Source organism: Epinephelus lanceolatus, chromosome 6 (assembly GCF_041903045.1).
Source record: "Epinephelus lanceolatus isolate andai-2023 chromosome 6, ASM4190304v1, whole genome shotgun sequence".
Classification (NCBI taxonomy): domain Eukaryota; kingdom Metazoa; phylum Chordata; class Actinopteri; order Perciformes; family Serranidae; genus Epinephelus; species Epinephelus lanceolatus.
In genome coordinates this window covers 2,829,399-2,847,847 of record NC_135739.1, presented here as the reverse complement: position 1 = coordinate 2,847,847, position 18,449 = coordinate 2,829,399, and the positions used below count along the sequence as shown (strand labels likewise).

The following is an 18,449-nucleotide window of genomic DNA, read 5'->3' as shown; positions in this document are numbered from 1 at the left end:
TGGCAACTGGGTGGCGCTATAACAACAGAAATGGCTAAAATGACTTAAGAGGAGAGACGCTGTGCTGCTGCCAGAGGAGCCGCTGAATGAGTTCCCTCTGAGCGGTAAGTCACTAAAAGAGTCTGAGAAGTCCGGGGCTGTTCATAAAAAATTCAGGACGCCACAGTTTATTCCACACTACTGAAGCTGCTCCTCTTTTGGAACCACCGCAGAGTCGGTAATAATTTCGCTTTCAGCCATACTTGTTGTTGCCGTGGGTAACAGTAGGAGGTCAGTATGTCAACAAGTCATCGCGAGTATCACAATATGAATTTTTCACGATATAAAAATAATACTGGTATCATCATGAACAGGATAATATGGCACGTCCCTAGAATATGCAACAGAATACGTTCTTCTACCAAACTCAAAGAAGCTAATCTTCAGAATTGTTTTCTCGCTCCAGTGACGATGCATCAACAGCCAGAGAGGGAACATTTATGCACTGTGACATGAAGAATCATGCTTAACTAATCTGGAGCTATGTTAAAAATCCGCCTGATGACACAAACCTTTATGGAGGGAAGTTTACCACAGTTCATTTATATGTAGTACCAAGCAGCAACCTGTAAAGCTGGAAAATGAAGCCAATGCCGAAATGTCAGAAACTGCACTTCAAAGCAGAGCAGATCCCCAAAGACCTCCGTGTTGAAACATCACAGCAGAAATAAACGTGTTTACAACCTGGCACAAAAAAACGTTTTTCATCTCTGTAGCTACTGTCAACACTTGTGACAGCTGTACAGGGGTTGAATTTTTATATAACTCACCTGTGTACATTTCATTAAGGCCCAAAGTTACGCATATTTAAGGGCGGGGCCGCTAGAGTGACAGGTTGTCTGCAAGGCGTGGCCACAGTCTAGAGTCAGATCCACCCCTTGATCTCACAGCACCACTCTCTCATCCAAATATGGTCACTTCTGGCCTCAAGACATCAAGATGGTGACGGCCGAAACGCCGTACTCAAGACTTCAAAACAGCAGTCCACAATAAAATTGGTGACATCACAGTAGTGACGTCCATTATCTGAATCTAATGCATACACATTGTTATGAAACAAAACTGGTTAAAAATTGGCAAAGACCCCTGAAGCTCTTCTTTGCTGAGTAAATCATTAACAGTGTGCTCACATAAAGCAACAAGCAAGACTCACTGAAACTCAGGTTCACCATAACTGCAACATGAACACAGACGTTTGTTGAGTTTTAGGGTGATTCTGTGTTTCACGTCTTGAAGGAAGGAGACGTGGTGTGATTGATGAACAATTGTAAATACTTTTGAATAGTTTTTGAAGGCAAACTGATCAAACAAACAAAAAATATTGATGTGTGAAAAGGTTTTGACCTTTTTTTAAATCATATTTTAGTTGTGCATATTTTAGTATTCTGAGCGAGGCAGAACTTTTTAGTGGTGTGACATGAGCATTAACAAATCTATTCTTATTTCAGCTTTTACTCAGAAGACATTTTGCATCGGCAAGAAAAAGCAGAGGTGTTACTGATATATTTAATAAGAAGGACAAAGGAAAAACAACTCAGTGCCATTAATACAAGAATATCTAAATAAAACAATGTTTTATTGACACAGAATTAAATGAACTGGCAGAGTGAAGAAAAAGTACATGGGGCAATCATACAACAGTGAAAGACTAAGATTGAAAAGAAACTGCAGCTTTCTCTAAACTGCCTCACGCTGTGTTCTTACAACCAGACATTTTTGTCTGTTCCAACAGTCACTGTGTCAGATTAGGCCATTGTGGAGTCATCAAATCGTGCCATGACTTGGTCCACAACCAATCATCCTTGGTTGTCTTTCACAATGTATGTGATGTCATCGAGTCATTCTTGTCCTATTTTAATTAGTATTACTATTACTTCCATCACTATGGCTGTTCATGTCCCAGCCGAAATGTTGACGTAGTTAGTGAAAAAGTGCCACCAGGTGGCCGGAGCTACCTTTGAAGCACTCAAAGACTCGTCCGTAGTGATCCAAGTGTCCTGAAGCCCCGACATAAAAACTTGTTTGGAAAAAAAACATCATTTGAACCTCATCATTTGAATTTGAGCCTCATTGTAGCCTGTAGCTCTGACTGCATCTCTGTGCACCGAGCTCACGTGTGCGTGCTTGCACAAGACCAGCGGTGCCCATGTCTCACGGTCTCTCGCAAGTGCACACACGTGAGCTCAGTGCCCAGAGAGACTGCCAGAGCTACAGGCTACAATGAGGCTAAAAACAGAGTTCAAATGATGTTTTTCCAAACAACTTTTTATGTCGGGGCTTCAGGACACTTGGATCACTACGGACGAGCAGTATGGAGATATTTTGTGGTTTCAATTATGTGTTTTTGGACATTTGAATCTGGGGCACCGTCAGCCTCCATTAGGTGGAGTTGTGTTGCTACCTCCTCTCCCCTTGGATCTCTGCAAGTGATGTGAGGACTCTAAAACTTCACCTGAGCCTCCCTCGACATATGGGTGAGTAGATAATGGATGAATTTTCATTTTTGGGTGCACTGTCCCTTTAAGCATTTTGCTTAGTCTTGTGTGTTGCCCATTGTTTAGATGAAAAATGACACAGTGAGATGTTACAAAATTCAGCGAGCCTTGGCGTAAACCTTGAAGGGGAGAGGTACACGTGTCGTTCCACTAACTCCCTCTGTGCTCAGCTCTACTCCATCAGGAACAGAGAAAGTGAACTTCTGGAGTAAACCAACCAAAAACAGAAACAGCTCCATCTTGGCGAGGCCTTCTCCGAGACACACACGCTTCCCTGAAGAGTCAACAAGCACATGCACACATGAAGGTGTAAGAGAGGAGAACTTATATTGTGGTTTAGATGATGTTTAAGATTAAGGCGAGGTGAATGTTGTTTACCTGCAGAGAAAGGAAGAAGAGCTTCTTTCTTCACAAACTTTCCCTCAGCATCCAGGAAGTGTCCGGGGTTGAAGGTGTCTGGAGTCTCCCATTCAGTCTTGTCAAACAGCACAGAGGTCAGGATGGGCATCAAGGTTGTACCCTAAAAACAAGATGTTAGGTTAACACCAAGCAATGACGCATCAACAACAATCATATTTCAGAGATAAACCTGTGAAGACTTGGACTTGTGGATGACTGTGTGCTAGATGCACCTTGGGTATGAAGTAACCACCCAGTGTCGTATCATTGGCGGCCATTCTGAGTCCATTGAGAGGAACAATGTTTCCCATCCTCTGGATCTCATGGATGACAGCGTCAGTGTAGGGCAGGTTGGGTCTGTCTGCCATACTGGGCTGTCGGGTCTGTCCGATCACTCTGTCTATCTCCGCCTGGACTTTGTCTAGAAAACAAGATGATTGAAAGAATTAAGCTTGTAGCAACGGAGTGAGGAAAGGTTTGTCAGTCTCAGCTGTGCTTTGTGTTCAGTGCTGATTAGTAAATATCAGCATGTTGGCCTCGTCATTGTGAGAAATGTTAGCGTGTGGATGTTAGCATTTAGTTCTAAGCATTGTGATGCCCATGTACTGCCTCACAGAGCCATTAGCATGGCTGTGAAATGTTTTAGTGTTGTTTCCTTGCTGTTTCAGATTTAGCTCAGTTTGGGGCTGAGCATGTCACCTACCCTGGATCTCAGGGTTTTTGATGAGGTAAATCAAAGCCCACAGCAAAGTGGTGGAAGTTGTCTCAGTTCCAGCCAGGAACAGATCCAGAGAGCACATAGCCAGATTGGTTTCAGTGAAGCCCCGGTCAGTCTCTTTGTGCTATTCAGAAATACACAGAAGTTCATAGTGCAGGTCTGGTGAGTAGACAGGAAGTACAGCACCGTGTTGTACAGTTCAGTTGTTCACGTACCTTCTCCATTTCAATGAGGAAAGCGTCAATGTAGTCCCGGGGATTACTGTGGTCCAGGTCCTTCTTGTGGCTCTTTATCTCCTCATTGATGAAGTCGAGGATGGTGTTGTAGTAGCTGAATATTCTGTTGTGAGGACCTGGCATGTGCTTCATCACTCCGGGGAATGAGTCATACAGCTACTCAGGAGAAAACAGTAAATTTCATTCATATCATTTTTCACCTTTGTGTTAAAACAACAGACATGGGCCTCTCGATCAGTTAACCTCCACAATGCGCCACAAGGCTGTCTATCTCTCTGACAATGATTAAACCAAGTGTATGTCACTGAGGGTGCAGTGGTTAGTACTTTCACCTCACAGCAAGGGTGTTGGGATTCAATCTCTGCTTTCAGATTCAGATTCAGATTCAGAATACTTTATTAATCCCCGTGGGGAAATTGTTTTTGTTCCAATGCTCCGTGCAAAATAGAAATAGAAATACAGCATGAATGGAAACAAGAGATAAAGATGAAGATATAAATAAGATACTAAAATAGACAATGAAATAAATAAAATAAAATATTAAAGTAGACATTAAAATAAAATAAAATAAAATATTAAAGTAGACAATAAAATAAAATAAATAATAAAATACTAAAGTAGACAATCTGAAATATATACAATATACAATGAAATGGTTTGGGCCCTTCTGTGTGGACTTTGCAGGTTCTCCGCATGTTAGGGTGGGCAGTCCCATGGAGGCAGGTGCTCAAGCAAAAAAAAGTTTTTGAGCCTCAAATACCTAATGCCCTGCATACTGGTGAATTTTTCTGCTGAAGAGAAAATAGTCTTTTTTGTTCCTTTACATCAAATTCAGCTTCCTACAAACAAGGTTGTTTTCTTCAGGCCTTAAAGGCATATTTTATATTTTCTCTTTTTGGCACTTTCCCATCAGAACCCTTCAATTTAACCAGCAATCCAGCTAAATACTTTATTTCCTGTTGGTTCAGAAATAAATTTAAATTCATGATTTTTATTAAATAGTCACATACTGATACTTTAAATTATCCTCTAAATAAACTTTAAATATTCTTAAATAGGGATGCACTGAAATAAAAATTTGTGGCCAAAGCTGAAGCCGAATAAAATTAAACGCTTGGCCGAATACCGAATGCGGTTTTTTAGTTTTTCATTAGTTTTGCAGATGAACCCCCTCCAGATTAGTGTTGTCACGGTACCAAAATTGGGACCCACGGTACGATACCAGTGAAAGTATCACAGTTCTGAGTAGTATCACGATACCACAGCAAAAATGAGGCAGATGTGCCTTTTGTCATTTATAAAAAGATAAATCACTTTTCTATAATACATCAGTGATATTTCAATGGAATAAATTACTTATTGGCTTATTCATACTTCAAAAACAGCATCAATAAGTGATTAACATAGGGGGGATCAAAATAAAATAAATAAATAAAATAAAAATCAACCAGCCACCCTCCTCCCCTGACAAGTCCCTTCATAAGTAAAGAACAGTCCCTAAAGTGTGGTGAGGTTTGTGGACGGTTACCTGCCACAAAGAGAGTAATGTGAACGGCTCGTTTCTCCTCTGACACGCCACATACCTGTGTGCCGCCATGGCTCGGCTGTCCAGGTGCTTTTGGGCTGTCATGACAACAAGTTATTCACCTGGAGCCGGACTTCTCCGTCGCCAGTAAGCCGTTATCATGCGCCGCCGTATTTGACAGGAATACGTATTCCTGTCCGTGTCTGTGACCCCCGTTCAACCCACAACCGGCGGGATTTGCCGTTTCGTTTCTGCTGCTGGTTGAAATCTGTACTCACACAGCGTGCTGAATGATTTATTTTGCTTGCACAAAACTATTTTTAGTCGCAAATGCGAGTGCGGTGACAGACGGAGTAAAATATCGCCACACTGCCGACATTTTACTCCGTCCGTCACCGCACGCTGTTTGATTGCGTTATCAAAACACGTCGCTGTTATTCGGCCTTGCTTTTCACTTATTCCACTGAATACCAAATGTGTGTTTTTTTTGCAATATTCGGCTGAATATATTCGGTTACCGAATATTCGGTGTATCCCTATTCTTAAAGAATCCCAGAGAACAGACGCCTGCAACGGCTGCAGCTTCGTGCTCCTCCTCTCCTTCTCTGCCCTCTTGGCACAAGGCATGTGCAGCACCAAACAACATTACAGATTTATTTAAATGAATTATCAGAGCTGTGGCATGGGCAGGGGCGAAAATCCCATTTCATAGTTGGGGGGGACGATAAACAGTAACATTTTAGAGAATAATTCCAGGGGGGGACAAGGAAAAAAAGTTGTAGCCTGTCTTTTATACAGCATCGTTTACCGCAATTTGATGCTTTAATCTTCTCTCTATCTCTCCAACAGGCAGAGTGAATATATATACTTATGAGAAATGGCTTAAACTAAACATTTCCTGCAATTAAACTGGTAAACTGGTTTATAAACAGTGTGCAGTGAGATCTGCCGCTGCGCATCTCACGACCGTGCGTAATAGTCGCGCGTAATGACCGCTCCTCTTTGGATAGACTTCACGTCTCTCATGTTTGTCTCACTGACAGGTAAACTCTGAGCTTAATCATTAGCTTTTAGCTTAGCAGCACTCGTAATTGAGTAGGCTTTTGAACAATGCAGGAGAAATGTTGCAGACAGTTTATATTATCAGCCTGGGCCTGGGGCTTGTTGTAACAGTAAATGGGATGTGTTGTAACTTGTGTAAGTTAAACTGTGTCTGTGTGAGAGAACATCTTACCCTGCGATGTGGGCAGCGGGTCCAGCCACATGCTGCTACTGTTGCCAAGCAGCCCCGCCCATTGGAAAGCATGTGGGATATACCACTACTAAGAATGGGAGGGGGGGACTGAATCTTTTAAGATTTAAATAGCACATTATTGCGCGATTATAATGAGCACCGCTTACATTGTGCTTTTAATAAATACTGCATTGTTCAAAAATTATTAATTGTGTCTCAAATTATTCTAGGGGGGGGGGCAGCTTTACTGAAGGGGGAGTCATGTCCCCCCTGTCCCCCCCGGGATTTCCGCCCCTGGGCATGGGAGATCTTAACAAAGACTTGTGGAGGTGGGAAAGCAATTCAGCATCTGTCACCAATTGCACCGGGCAGTTGTTGAACCAGGATCAGCCAGGAAGCTGGAGAGAGACGGTGTGATTTTACAGCAGACTGGTTTTGTTGTTGTTAAGCTTAATGGTGGGTTATTGCCTAAATCAGGGTGTGTATTGAGATGTTTATAGTAGTTTAATCTCATAACAGTTTCAAACAATTCCAAGGCTTAGGGCATACACTATCTATACCTGGCTGTCCATGAAGGCAAGTCAGGGAAGGAGTGATGCTGCTCTGCAGAGCACTGTGGTGACTGTGACAAGGGAAGTTGATGAAGGAGGGGCAGGGGCTCTTGCAGTCTGGCAGAATTAAAACTCAAATGCGGTTGTCAGGCGTTATGCTTTTAATGGAAAATTGATGCCATTGGCCAAATTTAAAACTAAAATATTAGAAAAATAAATAGAAAAGAAATGTCTCCCAAAAAGGGCACTTATCTAGTCAGAGGGCAAAAAGGCAGGTGCTTGAGAATCACCTGGGGTCTATCTGTGAACGTGCCTGAGCGTGGGTTTTAATTTGGGTTCTGCAGTTTTCTCCCACAGTTCAAAGACATGCAGCTTGGACTGATTATGTGTGAATGACTGTTTGTTTCTATTGTCTATGTGTCAGCCCTGGCAACTCGTCAAGGGTGTACTCCCTCCTCCATAGGCGCCTCTCGCCTAATGACAGCTGGGATAGGCTCCAGCCTGCAACCCTGTAAAGTATAAGCAGTTACCAATCATGGATGTATGGATATTACTGACTCACCAGACCCCATACAGAGCCCTCCAGCCGAATAGCTTCAGATATATACTTCAGCATGATCTGGAAGTTGTGGTCACTGTAGTCAAAGCGCTTTGCCATCACCAGCTGGCAAATGATGTTGGACACAGCATTGTTGAAGAGGCCTGCTGGGCTGAAAGGTTCACCTGGAGGAGAGGAGTCCACTGTTTAGACAATGTTATACTGCTAAACAGCTGCTGACAATGAGCTTATTATGTGAACCACCTTTCTCCTTCTCTATCTCCTCCTGCAGGTATCGGATCTCCTCACAGATACTCTGCTCCATGGTGCTTTTGCCCAGGCCGAAGGTACGTAATGTAGACAAGGCAAAGCGTCTCTGTCTTTTCCATGTTTCACCATTGCTCATGAACAGACCACCTAGACACAAGCATGCAGAGGAAACAGTGTTAAAGGCTCAGGTTACTAATTGCTGCACAGCAGATGTGAAGAGAAAGAGAGAGATTAGCGCACAGGTGTCTCCCGAGTAAAACCTGTCAGCAATTGCACTGTATGGTCGATCCACAAAGTTGTCGGCTTGTGTCACTAAGGCTTCCTTCACCATCTGGTACCCAGACACAAACACCATCTTGTCACTACCAAGGCGGACGCTGAACACGTTGCCATAGATGTCAGCCAACTGGGGACAATACATCCAGGAACAAACACTGATGAATCAAAACCCTTAAATACAGTTCAAATGTACTAAAACATCTAAAAAAATTGCAGCTAACAATAACATCATGCACATATTGAACTTTACCTTGGTAAAATATTTGTGTGGATGTTTACTGTCCACACTGAAGAAATTCCCCACAAGGGGGAGAGCCATCGGTCCTGGAGGATAATTTGGAGGATTCCTGTTTTTGAGGAAGTCTGCTATAAGGATGAAAATGAAAATAAACAGGAAGAGCCCCTTGAGGTCAAAACCCAGCAAAAAATTATAAAGCCACATTGTTAGAGAGAGTTAAACCAGCAGCTGCAGGGTCGCCTGGGACTGTCTTCTTCCTGGTGAAACACTGATTATGTAATGCCTGCTCACATGTGCATTAACCCTATGATTATCAGCACACCCTGTGAGTACACACTGGCATGACAGGGCAAACTACAGTAATGACTAATTAATACTCAGCACAAAGGTGTGTGACGTGTATTACTTGTATAACCAGCTACAGACTCTGTAAACACAATCTCTGCCATGCAAATGATGATACCTAAAGTAATAATAATAAATTATTATCTTTATTAGTATAATGGCAGTCATGCATCAGCAAAACCAGTATCAGCTCAGAGATATAACACACAGTGTGTGTACGATATGAGACTTGATGTTTCTAGTGTAAACAAAGTCCAGCCGACAGGTCAAAGTGCAGTGGGGATAAATGTCACTGGTTCTTTGTGCAGGTATGTGTAAATGAGCGGTAATAGGTCGGACCAATACAAAACTAAAGAGGCTGTAGTCTTGTAGAAATAGTGGAAATGTGGGCTATATGCTATAAAGTCAGTGGGGAGAAAAGGCTCCCTGAGAGTTCAGATCAAGGCCTGTTTTTGAACTGTTATTCCAATGGATTCACTTATATTTGTCAAAAAAGATTTTCCAATAAGAAATGTTGAGGATCATTCTACAAATTTAAATACTGTCTAAACAGTGAGATTGTGTTTTTGAAGCTACTCCCTGGTGCTCACCTTTTCAACACTTCTCTAAACTGACATTAATCAAGACAACACTGGAATACAACCAAAATCATTTATTGATTTAAGAACAGAACAAACATCTTTAAACAGATTTAGAAAATCATATTTACAACTTTTGTCCACTACCTAATTGAAGAGGTAGTTTGAATTAACAGAATACAGGTATCAAGTGACAACTGTCACGTCACTTAAAGGGAAAATCAGAGCACTGTGTGGTATATTGTGTAACGGTTATACTTCTTTTGTCTCCTTGTTAAGAATCTGTAAAAATGACCAAGGCATGGCTTTATATGAAGGTACATGGTCATGTACATGCAGCAGAATACAGTTTTCATTCACTAGTGACAAAATCAAAGAGGCTCATCTTTATAAATTTTATCTTTTTCCAGTGAGGATGCATACAGCATTCGCAGAAGCAAAGAGGGAACATTTTGCATCTTTAATGGCATGCTTTACTAATGTGGAGCTAATACATCAGATATGATCTAATGGATATATGAATATGTAATACAATTGCGCAGTGACAGTTTCGTGCCAAAAGGTTTCGCCGAAGGTGCGCTAAAAGCTCGCCAGCTGAAACCACGTCTACTGTCAGCGCAGGCGGAGTGCAGCCGGTGTAAGCCGAAGTTTGGCTGACCGGCGGACAGTGCGCACACGTCACCAAAACCTCACAGGCAGGTTTCCAGAATATCAGGCACATTAACGATGCAATAAATACCCAAAAACCACTATTCAATGCAACTATCTGCAATCAGCACATAAATGTATCTCTATATCGACTGTCCCGTCACATCTGATGCCAGATCAAAGGGGATTGGCACCGTTTGGCACGTTTGGCACACGTAATGGAAACCCAACCTGATTTGATTAACACAGCTGCAAACTAATGAGTTCACATCCCTCTCAGCCAACCACAAACAGCCACAGCATCAGATAGGGAGTATATATTCAGCATCTGTCACCTTAGAAAAGCCAAAAGAAAAGAAACAGAGTGAGACTGCGAGAGAGAAAGAGAGAGCGCGCGCGCACGAGAGAAACACAACATTGATTTACAATTGTGGTGACCTCCTCCCAGGCTACCTTTGCATCATCAGCCCGTGGAGGTCAGCTCGCAGTTCCATATATTCGGACACTGTGAGCTTGGACCTCCCGCACCAAAACATCAGTTTCCTCCTGGGAGAAGTTTGGCCGTCTGACGCTGCTGCTCTCTTCTGCCATGGCAAATAGAGTAAACTCTCATTACACCTTCGTAATGATAAAATATATTTTCCTAAATCCTTCACAATATCCCCTGACCTGGACATAATGATCTTCTTTGTTTTTATAATCATTTATTGTGGTGCATAATGCTCATATGTTATGCAAACTAGTTTTCAGTTGCAAATCACATATGTGATCTTAGAGTTAAAGGTGGAGAACGTTGATGCTTTGTGCTAATGCTGGGATGAGAAAAGGTGGAAGCACATTAGCGAGGCACAGCTAGCATCCTGAACTCCTCGGGGGAATGTGTAAAGCCCATGACTCCCTCAATGCTGGGCATCTCTCCAGGGACAGGAGAGAAGGTGAAGTGTTGGAGGAGACATGTAAACATTAGGAACAGCTCCATTCTGGCCAGGTGCTCTCCTATACACACACGTTTACCTGTGAGAAAGAAAGTCCACAGCAGCTTTGTGTTACTAGATTCATAATACACATCTTGCTATCATGAACTGTATGTTGGTGGTAGCAATCTCAGTAACAGGGCTGCCCCCACCGAAGAAGTTTCCTAGTCGACCAACAGTCTCCTGCATGTTTCTGATATGAATGTAATGATGAAATTATATATTTTGGTGGTTTGAGTTGAAGGTGTGAGAAAGAATAGTATCAGTAACATTGTTAACACTGTGCTACATTACAGAGAAATACAAAACCGTACTAATGAACCTTCATTAATATAGGCCTATATTTTATCTCCAAGTGCACGTCACACACTGAGCGAGCCGCCTGTTAATGACGCTGTGGGCTAATGGGCATGTAGCTACTTCCATGTTTCAGATGATACGTCATGTTTGTAGTCGACCAATGAAGATGAGTTTACATATCACCTTGGGTTCGTCCTTCACCTTCTTTCTGGTCGGCTCACATTTGGTCAGCTCTCAGGGGGCAGCCCAATCCTGTCAGCTAAACAGTGTCACTGAAAGTGGAGGGATATCGAGCAAACCTGCTGAAAACGGTAAGAAGGCGTCTCTTCTGCGGAACTGTCCCTCTGAATCCAAGAAATGCTGGGGATTGAAGATATCTGGAGTCTCCCACTCATTCTTATCAAACAGCACGGATGAAAGGATTGTAATGACAGCTGTGCCCTGGAAAAACAGTCATGAGATGTTTATATCAGTTGTGTATAAATAATTTTCAAATTTTACAGCTTGTCTTTCATTCCTGAGTAAATCGTCCTTTACTTTGGGTATAAAGTATCCTGCCAGTGTGGTGTCTTTACTGGCCATTTTGGGGAATCCCAGGGGAACAATATTCCCCATCCTTTGGGTCTCATGGATGACAGCGTCGGTGTAAGGCAGGTCGGGTCTGTCAGCCATGGTGGGTTGATGAGACTGTCCGATCACTCTGTCTATCTCTGCCTGGACTTTCTCTAAGTGAGGAAGCAGAGTCATTAGACACTGATGGAAAACGTGTATAATCTTTATAAGAATACTCATGTGCTAAATATAATTAATAAGACACTAACCCTGTATCTCTGGGTAGTGCATCATGTACACAAGGGCCCAGCGTAAAGTGTTGGCACTACTTTCTGTACCAGCCTCAATCAGGTCGAGGGTGCAAACCAGAAGGGTTTCAATGTTGAAGCCAGCCTCAGGGTCCTCCTTTTTCTGGAAGAGGCAGCAATGTTATATTATAATTATATTGTGCTGTGTTGTCATAGGTTACCTTGTATATTATTAACCATACTGTAGATGGAAAATGACATTTTAATGTAGTCATTTACTATACTAGTCCATACCCATTGAGTGCACAGTTGCCCACGTACAGCTTCACATGGTGTGTGTTTGGGATACAGGTCATAGGAAATTGCAGATTAAATAGTCAACTGAACCCATTAAGAAGAGCAATGTATTCAGACAGAGTTTTTGTGAATTTGATAGTACGATTGCGTTATTGAAAGTACAGTAGTACCATTGCCAATAGTGGGATAGTTAGTGGGCTAAAACTGTACATTAGTAGTTGAGGTAGCACGTTGAAAGGCAGATAGTTAAAGTGTTTATATGTTGTATTGACTTAAAAGTGGGCGCACTGGTAGTTCACATGGGAAAGGTGCGGCTAGCCCTTGTTGCAGCAGCATACCATACCATTCCATGACACACCTCGCACACAACCTTTCATTGAAGCGACCTTGCCCTTACTGACACTTGTAGCCTTAATAAAATGTAAACAGGTGGGTTACTTAAAAATTGAAATTGAAAGAAAGGGATGACTCTCTCTCTCCATCCACCTCTATACTCTGTGTCCATGGTGGCAGCAGGTGTACAAAATGAGGAAGTACAATCTGTATTTCTAGCAGCAGCCCCACAGCTGGCGAAAATCTGCCCAATGACGCGAACCTCCTTCTGGCTTGCATCAAGAGCTCCTTGGGCACTGGTGAGATGGAGGGAAGTTTTGAACAGTACATTTATACATGCTACACACATTGTTATAGTCAGGCTGCTCTCACAAACTGTTTGTACATTTTCCATGAAAATGTGTACATATCCCTCGTAATATGAAAGACTGTGATCACATGACCAATGCGGGGACTAAACCAGGAAGCGATTCCGAGCAGTCTTGTAGGAAGGCAGAGTGGGGTGTCAGATGGACGGCAAAAACCCAGACTTTTCCCTGGAGACGCATGTGCAGAACTGTTTGCACTGTGATTCATATAAGCGAACGTCCTCACCATGTTTCTTTTCCTTAACCTAACCATAATAATTTGACGTTAATTACATAACTATAGATAAATGACGTAACATAATTCGTAGGGCACTAATTCATAGAATATCATAGTTTTGCCTTCATCATATTTTAGTTGGGCCAGTTAGCCATAAATTAGACAGCTAAGCCAAGAAATTTGATGAAATAGCATTGTTGAGATCAGAACTGCAATGCCATTAGCGGGATTTGATGATGCGTGTGATGACGTTGCACGCATGACGATTTCCGGTCAGCTGGAAAATGCGGAAAAATCGTGGGACTTTTGAAAAATTGCCCCTGCAAATGAACGTTGAATTTGCGTTACTTATTGCGATCACAAGAGGGACTGATTAATGATCAGTCCTTTCTAATGGATTGAGACTTGATAACCTGTTTACATGTCCTTTGCCAGGATTCCAGGAAGCCTTACTTAGATTACATGAATATCTTACCTTCTCCATCTCTGCCAGGTACACATCAATAAAATCACGAGGGTCGTCTGGGTTCCACTCCTCCTGGTGCTTCTTCACTTCCTTTTTCAGGAAAGCCAAGATCTCGGTGTAGTTGGCGAGGACAGTCTGGTGAGGTCCTGGCAGGTATTTGAACAAGCCAGGGAAGGCATCATACAGCTGTTGATGGGACAAAATGTCATATCAGTTACAGACCAGCAGCACCGTTTGTTGTGAGTTTAGGCAGATCAGGAATTACCTGAGTCTGAAAGGCGCCAGCGAGCACAATGGCGTCATTATCCAACTCCAGAACCTTGCGAAAGCTTTGATCACTGTATTCAAAGCGATGTCCGAAGACCACAGAGGCGATGATGTTACTCACTGCGTTCGTTACGGTGTAGTGGGGGTTGAATGGTCTTCCTGGGAATATGTTGAATTCAGTTCAGGTGATGATAAATCATATGAGGATGTAAAGTCAGTCAACAGATGAATCTCTACTTGCCTTGCTCCTCTTTGAAAGCTTCACAGAGGAAGTTGTTTTCCACTTCAATGTATTTTTCCAGGGACCTGTGGCCTTCTCCGAAGTAACGCAGGTGAGTGCTGGCAAACTTCCTCTGTTTCTTCCACAGGTAACCATTGCTCAAAGCTATACCTGAGGGAAACAGAACACCAGCACTCACCGATACATCAGTCTGGTGAGTTCCTCTTAAAAACACTTCTTTATAAATGTGCTTTCCAGGTCGGCCCCCTAATAGTTGACCACATGTTAGTCAACCAGAAAGGTCATTGGTTGGCAAGATTTCATTGGTCGCTAAGTCTCAAAAAAGAAATAAAATGTGAAACTCTATAAGAGGCTGCACCTGGACCATGTGGGAATTTCAAACAAGAGTCAGGTTAATTTCCAGGGCTGGTACCTGCGGTTATTCCACAGGCTAGTTAATAACATGTCGGGCAGGAAATCCAAAGTGTGGGATCATTTTGAGAAGGTGAAGGACGAACCCAAGGTGATACGTAAACTCATCTTCATTGGTCGACTACAAACATGACGTATCATCTGAAACATGGAAGTAGCTACATGCCCATTAGCCCACAGCGTCATTAACAGGCGGCTCGCTCAGTGTGTGACGTGCACTTGGAGATAAAATATAGGCCTATATTAATGAAGGTTCATTAGTACGGTTTGTATTTCTCTGTAATGTAGCACAGTGTTAACAATGTTACTGATACTATTCTTTCTCACACCTTCAACTCAAACCACCAAAATATATCATTTCATCATTACATTCATATCAGAAACATGCAGGAGACTAGTCCACTGATGGACCCTGATGAGGACTGTTGGTCCACTGATGGACCCTGATGAGGACTGTTGGTCCACTGATGGACCCTGATGACGACTGTCGGTCCACTGATGGACCCTGATGAGGACTGTTGGTCCACTGATGGACCCTGATGAGGACTGTTGGCCGACGAGGAAAATTCTTAGTTGGGGGCAGCCCTAGTGCTTTCATAGGGTTTATGGCCTGAACCTGTACGTCACTTCTTACTAACTTTTTTTTATTGATTGTTTTGGCTGTAAATTTGGGCATATTAACATTGATGTTTATGGGTCTATACCCTGTTTTGGAGTCAGCCTGTTTTTGGCACGTCCTCTTTGGCTTCACTTTTCAGCCTCTGTGGTTGCTGCTTGGTTCACCTGTGATTCAAGTGTAGCAGATTTTTAAGTAAACATTCATTCTGTGAACCCTCCCCCAGCGTAAAAACCTGCATTTCATATTTCAAACTTATTTGACACCAGAGCAGCGTTAGTACTTCTCCAAACTAAACCTCATGTGATCTGAATCAATTGGGGACTTTCTTACATATCATATGGGAGTGTCCATCAGTTTAAAGTTTCTGGGTGCAATTTTAGGTGCTCAGGGCAGAACTTTAATGACACTCAAAGACAGTTGTGGTTATCAGCATGCACTGCTGCTGAAAAGATGTTGGCGGTTGGATGGGAGCCACCATGCAGTCTTTCTTTTCAGCAGTAGAAATACTCTTTCATAGAGATTTTATCTGTGGAGGTCTCTTTTTCTAGGATGAAGGGGGCAGGTTACATCATGCTGGAGCCTCGGAAGGAGGCACTCAGTTTAGCTAGAAAAATGGTATGAATTTGTATTTGTATTTTGTCTTTATTTCTACCCTATAGTGCACAATTGAGATACTTAATACATGTATGGTAGAATTTCGAGAATTTTCAAGAGAGACCCCTGGGTACGGGGAAGGTCAGGGTTGAGGAATGATCAGCAGGTGTAGGTGTATATGTTGTGCTCCTTCTTTATGTCTGTTGCTGTCTGTCATAACATTAGAGTGACACTCAAGGAGTCAGTTCCACAAACAGGAAGGTATGTTCGCGAATAACTTTTGATAGGAAGGTGGTATAGACTTGAAACTAAGCTCTACTACCCCATTTTCGGTCCTTCTGCGTCGATAGAGCCCACCCTCAACCTTCTAGGACGTCCGGAAGTGGGTGAACTCGACACTCAAGGAGTCAGGTCCACAAACAGGAAGGTATGTTCGCCAATAGCTATTGATAGGAAGGTGGTATAGACCTGAAACTAAGCTCTACTCTCCCATTTTCTGCCCTTCTGCGTCAATAGAGCCCATCCCTGACCTTCAAGGACGTGGGGAAGTGGGTGAACTCGACACTCAAGGAGTCAGGTCCACAAACGGGAAGGTATGTTCCCGAATAACTTTTAAAAGGAAGGTGGTATAGACTTAAAACCAAGCTCTACCCCCATCACACGATGAAGACAGTTGGAGAACAGTTACATACAAAATAGGATGTAGGCTTTTCCTTAGCAGATATTTTTTGTCCAAATGATGTACAGATTTTTAGGAATCGTATTATTTCAAATGGCTTGAAAAATGCAAACAGCCGCTGAAAATGGGGGAAAAACCTCCCCAGTGGAACATGACCCCTGGACCTGCCGAAGTTTGGACTGAGCCTTGGATGTTCACAACATCTGGCACCACCTCTGGATACATCAAAACACATTTGTGGTACCATACAGACAAGCTCTCATTCACTTGTTCACAAATACTCACCAATCCCTTTGAAGATAACATGGAAGAGAGGGACAATGGGGCGGTCAACGAAGCTGTCCAGCTGGTTAACAAGAGCCTCTTTGACCATCTTGTATCCTGAAATAAACACCGTCCTCTCGCCGCCTCTCCTCAAGCTGAACACTGGACCGTACTCCTGAGTAAGCTGCATCCAAAAACAAGTTACTCATCAGGAGAGGGAATATTTCACAAAGACTGTTTTCTTTCAACATATGAACCATATACTGGATAGAAATAAATTTAGTTGTTGTCAGGTGAAATGATTAAAAAGAGGGAACAAGTGATCACTTCATGGAAAAGGACTAACTTTGAAGTGCTCCTCTGTGTTGGTGCAGTTTGTCTTGTTTGATACACGATTGTTGACATATGAAATTAATCAGGACTTATTTTCCGTGTATTGACCTGCATTTTGTCACTGATTATTCGGCATGTTATGAGCTTTGTAAATTGTTTCATGTTTCTCTGAAAACTAACATTTAAATCCCAATTGACAAAAAATTGTTTTAGCTTTTATACCCTTTTATATCAATAACCTTTGTAGTGATGTTTATTACTGTTATTTGAGATTTAAATTCATTTTATACAGAGTTTACCCTCAGTGTAAAGTATCACAATATAAAACTTTGGTTTGGGTAAAACATTAACATGCGGTGGTATCAACCCTTTGAGTTGCAATTTAATGGTGTTTATTCATTGTTATTCCATCTGCCTGTCATGTTGATAAGGTTACTTTCTGCAACTCAAATTGCCGCTCAGATATTAAAGGTTCGACTCATCTCTACTGGAAAACAAAACGGCACCGTTCTCACCCTCTCCATAGTTTTGAAGTCGACTCCTGTAAAGATGTTTCCTAGAAAAGGCACGGCCCAGGGTCCGGGGGGAAAGCTGTGTGGCCTCCAGTTTCTGATCAAATCTGTGAGGAGTAACACAGTAAAACCCAACAACAGCCAGCCGGTGAAGTCCATACAATCAAAAAGTGCCTGAAAAATCATTGTGAATATATTTCAGAAGGCCCTCTGTGAAATCAGTTTGCTCCTGCAGACAGGATGGTGGCGCCTGTGGTGTTATCTGATGAGGAGAGGGGGAAGTTGGACAAAAAAAGGCCCCATAGTGTTGCATAACGCTGGTGACCTCTCACAACCTCTGAAGTGAAAAACAAGGCTGGAGCTTGAGCTCTTCCAGCTGGTTGTTGACTGTGTGTGCAGTGTGTATTATGGACACAGGGAGGCTTCCTGATCAGTTCAGTAAAAATATTTTAGTAATCTGGAATACAGTGTAAGTTTTTACCTTGTACAATAGATGTATTTTTATGCAGACTGGTGTATGTTACAGTTGTGTTGAGTAGATAGCTGTGTCATGATCTCAAAATACGAGTTACTTCTGACCCAGTATCAAAGGCTGCAGCAGTAAAATAATTCAGTAACTAGAAAAGCACTCAGAGAGTGCCGACCTCTGCCAAGTAGGTGATATTCCCTCCCCCTCTGCAT

General features: G+C 42.5%; 2 protein-coding genes across 2 annotated transcripts; both read right to left on the bottom strand.

Annotated features, from left to right (window-relative positions):
* Positions 1–1,594: 1,594 nt before the first annotated feature.
* On the bottom strand, positions 1,595–8,803 carry LOC117254175 (cytochrome P450 2J4-like). Its single transcript, XM_033622249.2, has 9 exons — positions 8,535–8,803; positions 8,246–8,411; positions 8,000–8,152; positions 7,760–7,920; positions 3,867–4,043; positions 3,637–3,775; positions 3,167–3,354; positions 2,913–3,054; positions 1,595–2,808 (listed from the first exon to the last, which is right to left on the bottom strand). The coding sequence occupies exons 1-9, from the start codon at positions 8,724–8,726 to the stop codon at positions 2,633–2,635; spliced, it is 1,494 nt and encodes a 497-aa protein (XP_033478140.2). The 5' UTR covers positions 8,727–8,803; the 3' UTR covers positions 1,595–2,632.
* Positions 8,804–9,504: 701 nt separating this feature from the next.
* Positions 9,505–18,048, bottom strand: LOC117253505 (cytochrome P450 2J2-like). Its single transcript, XM_078168456.1, has 9 exons — positions 17,772–18,048; positions 16,945–17,107; positions 14,353–14,506; positions 14,114–14,270; positions 13,858–14,034; positions 12,189–12,330; positions 11,905–12,092; positions 11,667–11,808; positions 9,505–11,107 (listed from the first exon to the last, which is right to left on the bottom strand). The coding sequence occupies exons 1-9, from the start codon at positions 17,952–17,954 to the stop codon at positions 10,932–10,934; spliced, it is 1,482 nt and encodes a 493-aa protein (XP_078024582.1). The 5' UTR covers positions 17,955–18,048; the 3' UTR covers positions 9,505–10,931.
* Between the last annotated feature and the right edge of the window lie 401 nt (positions 18,049–18,449).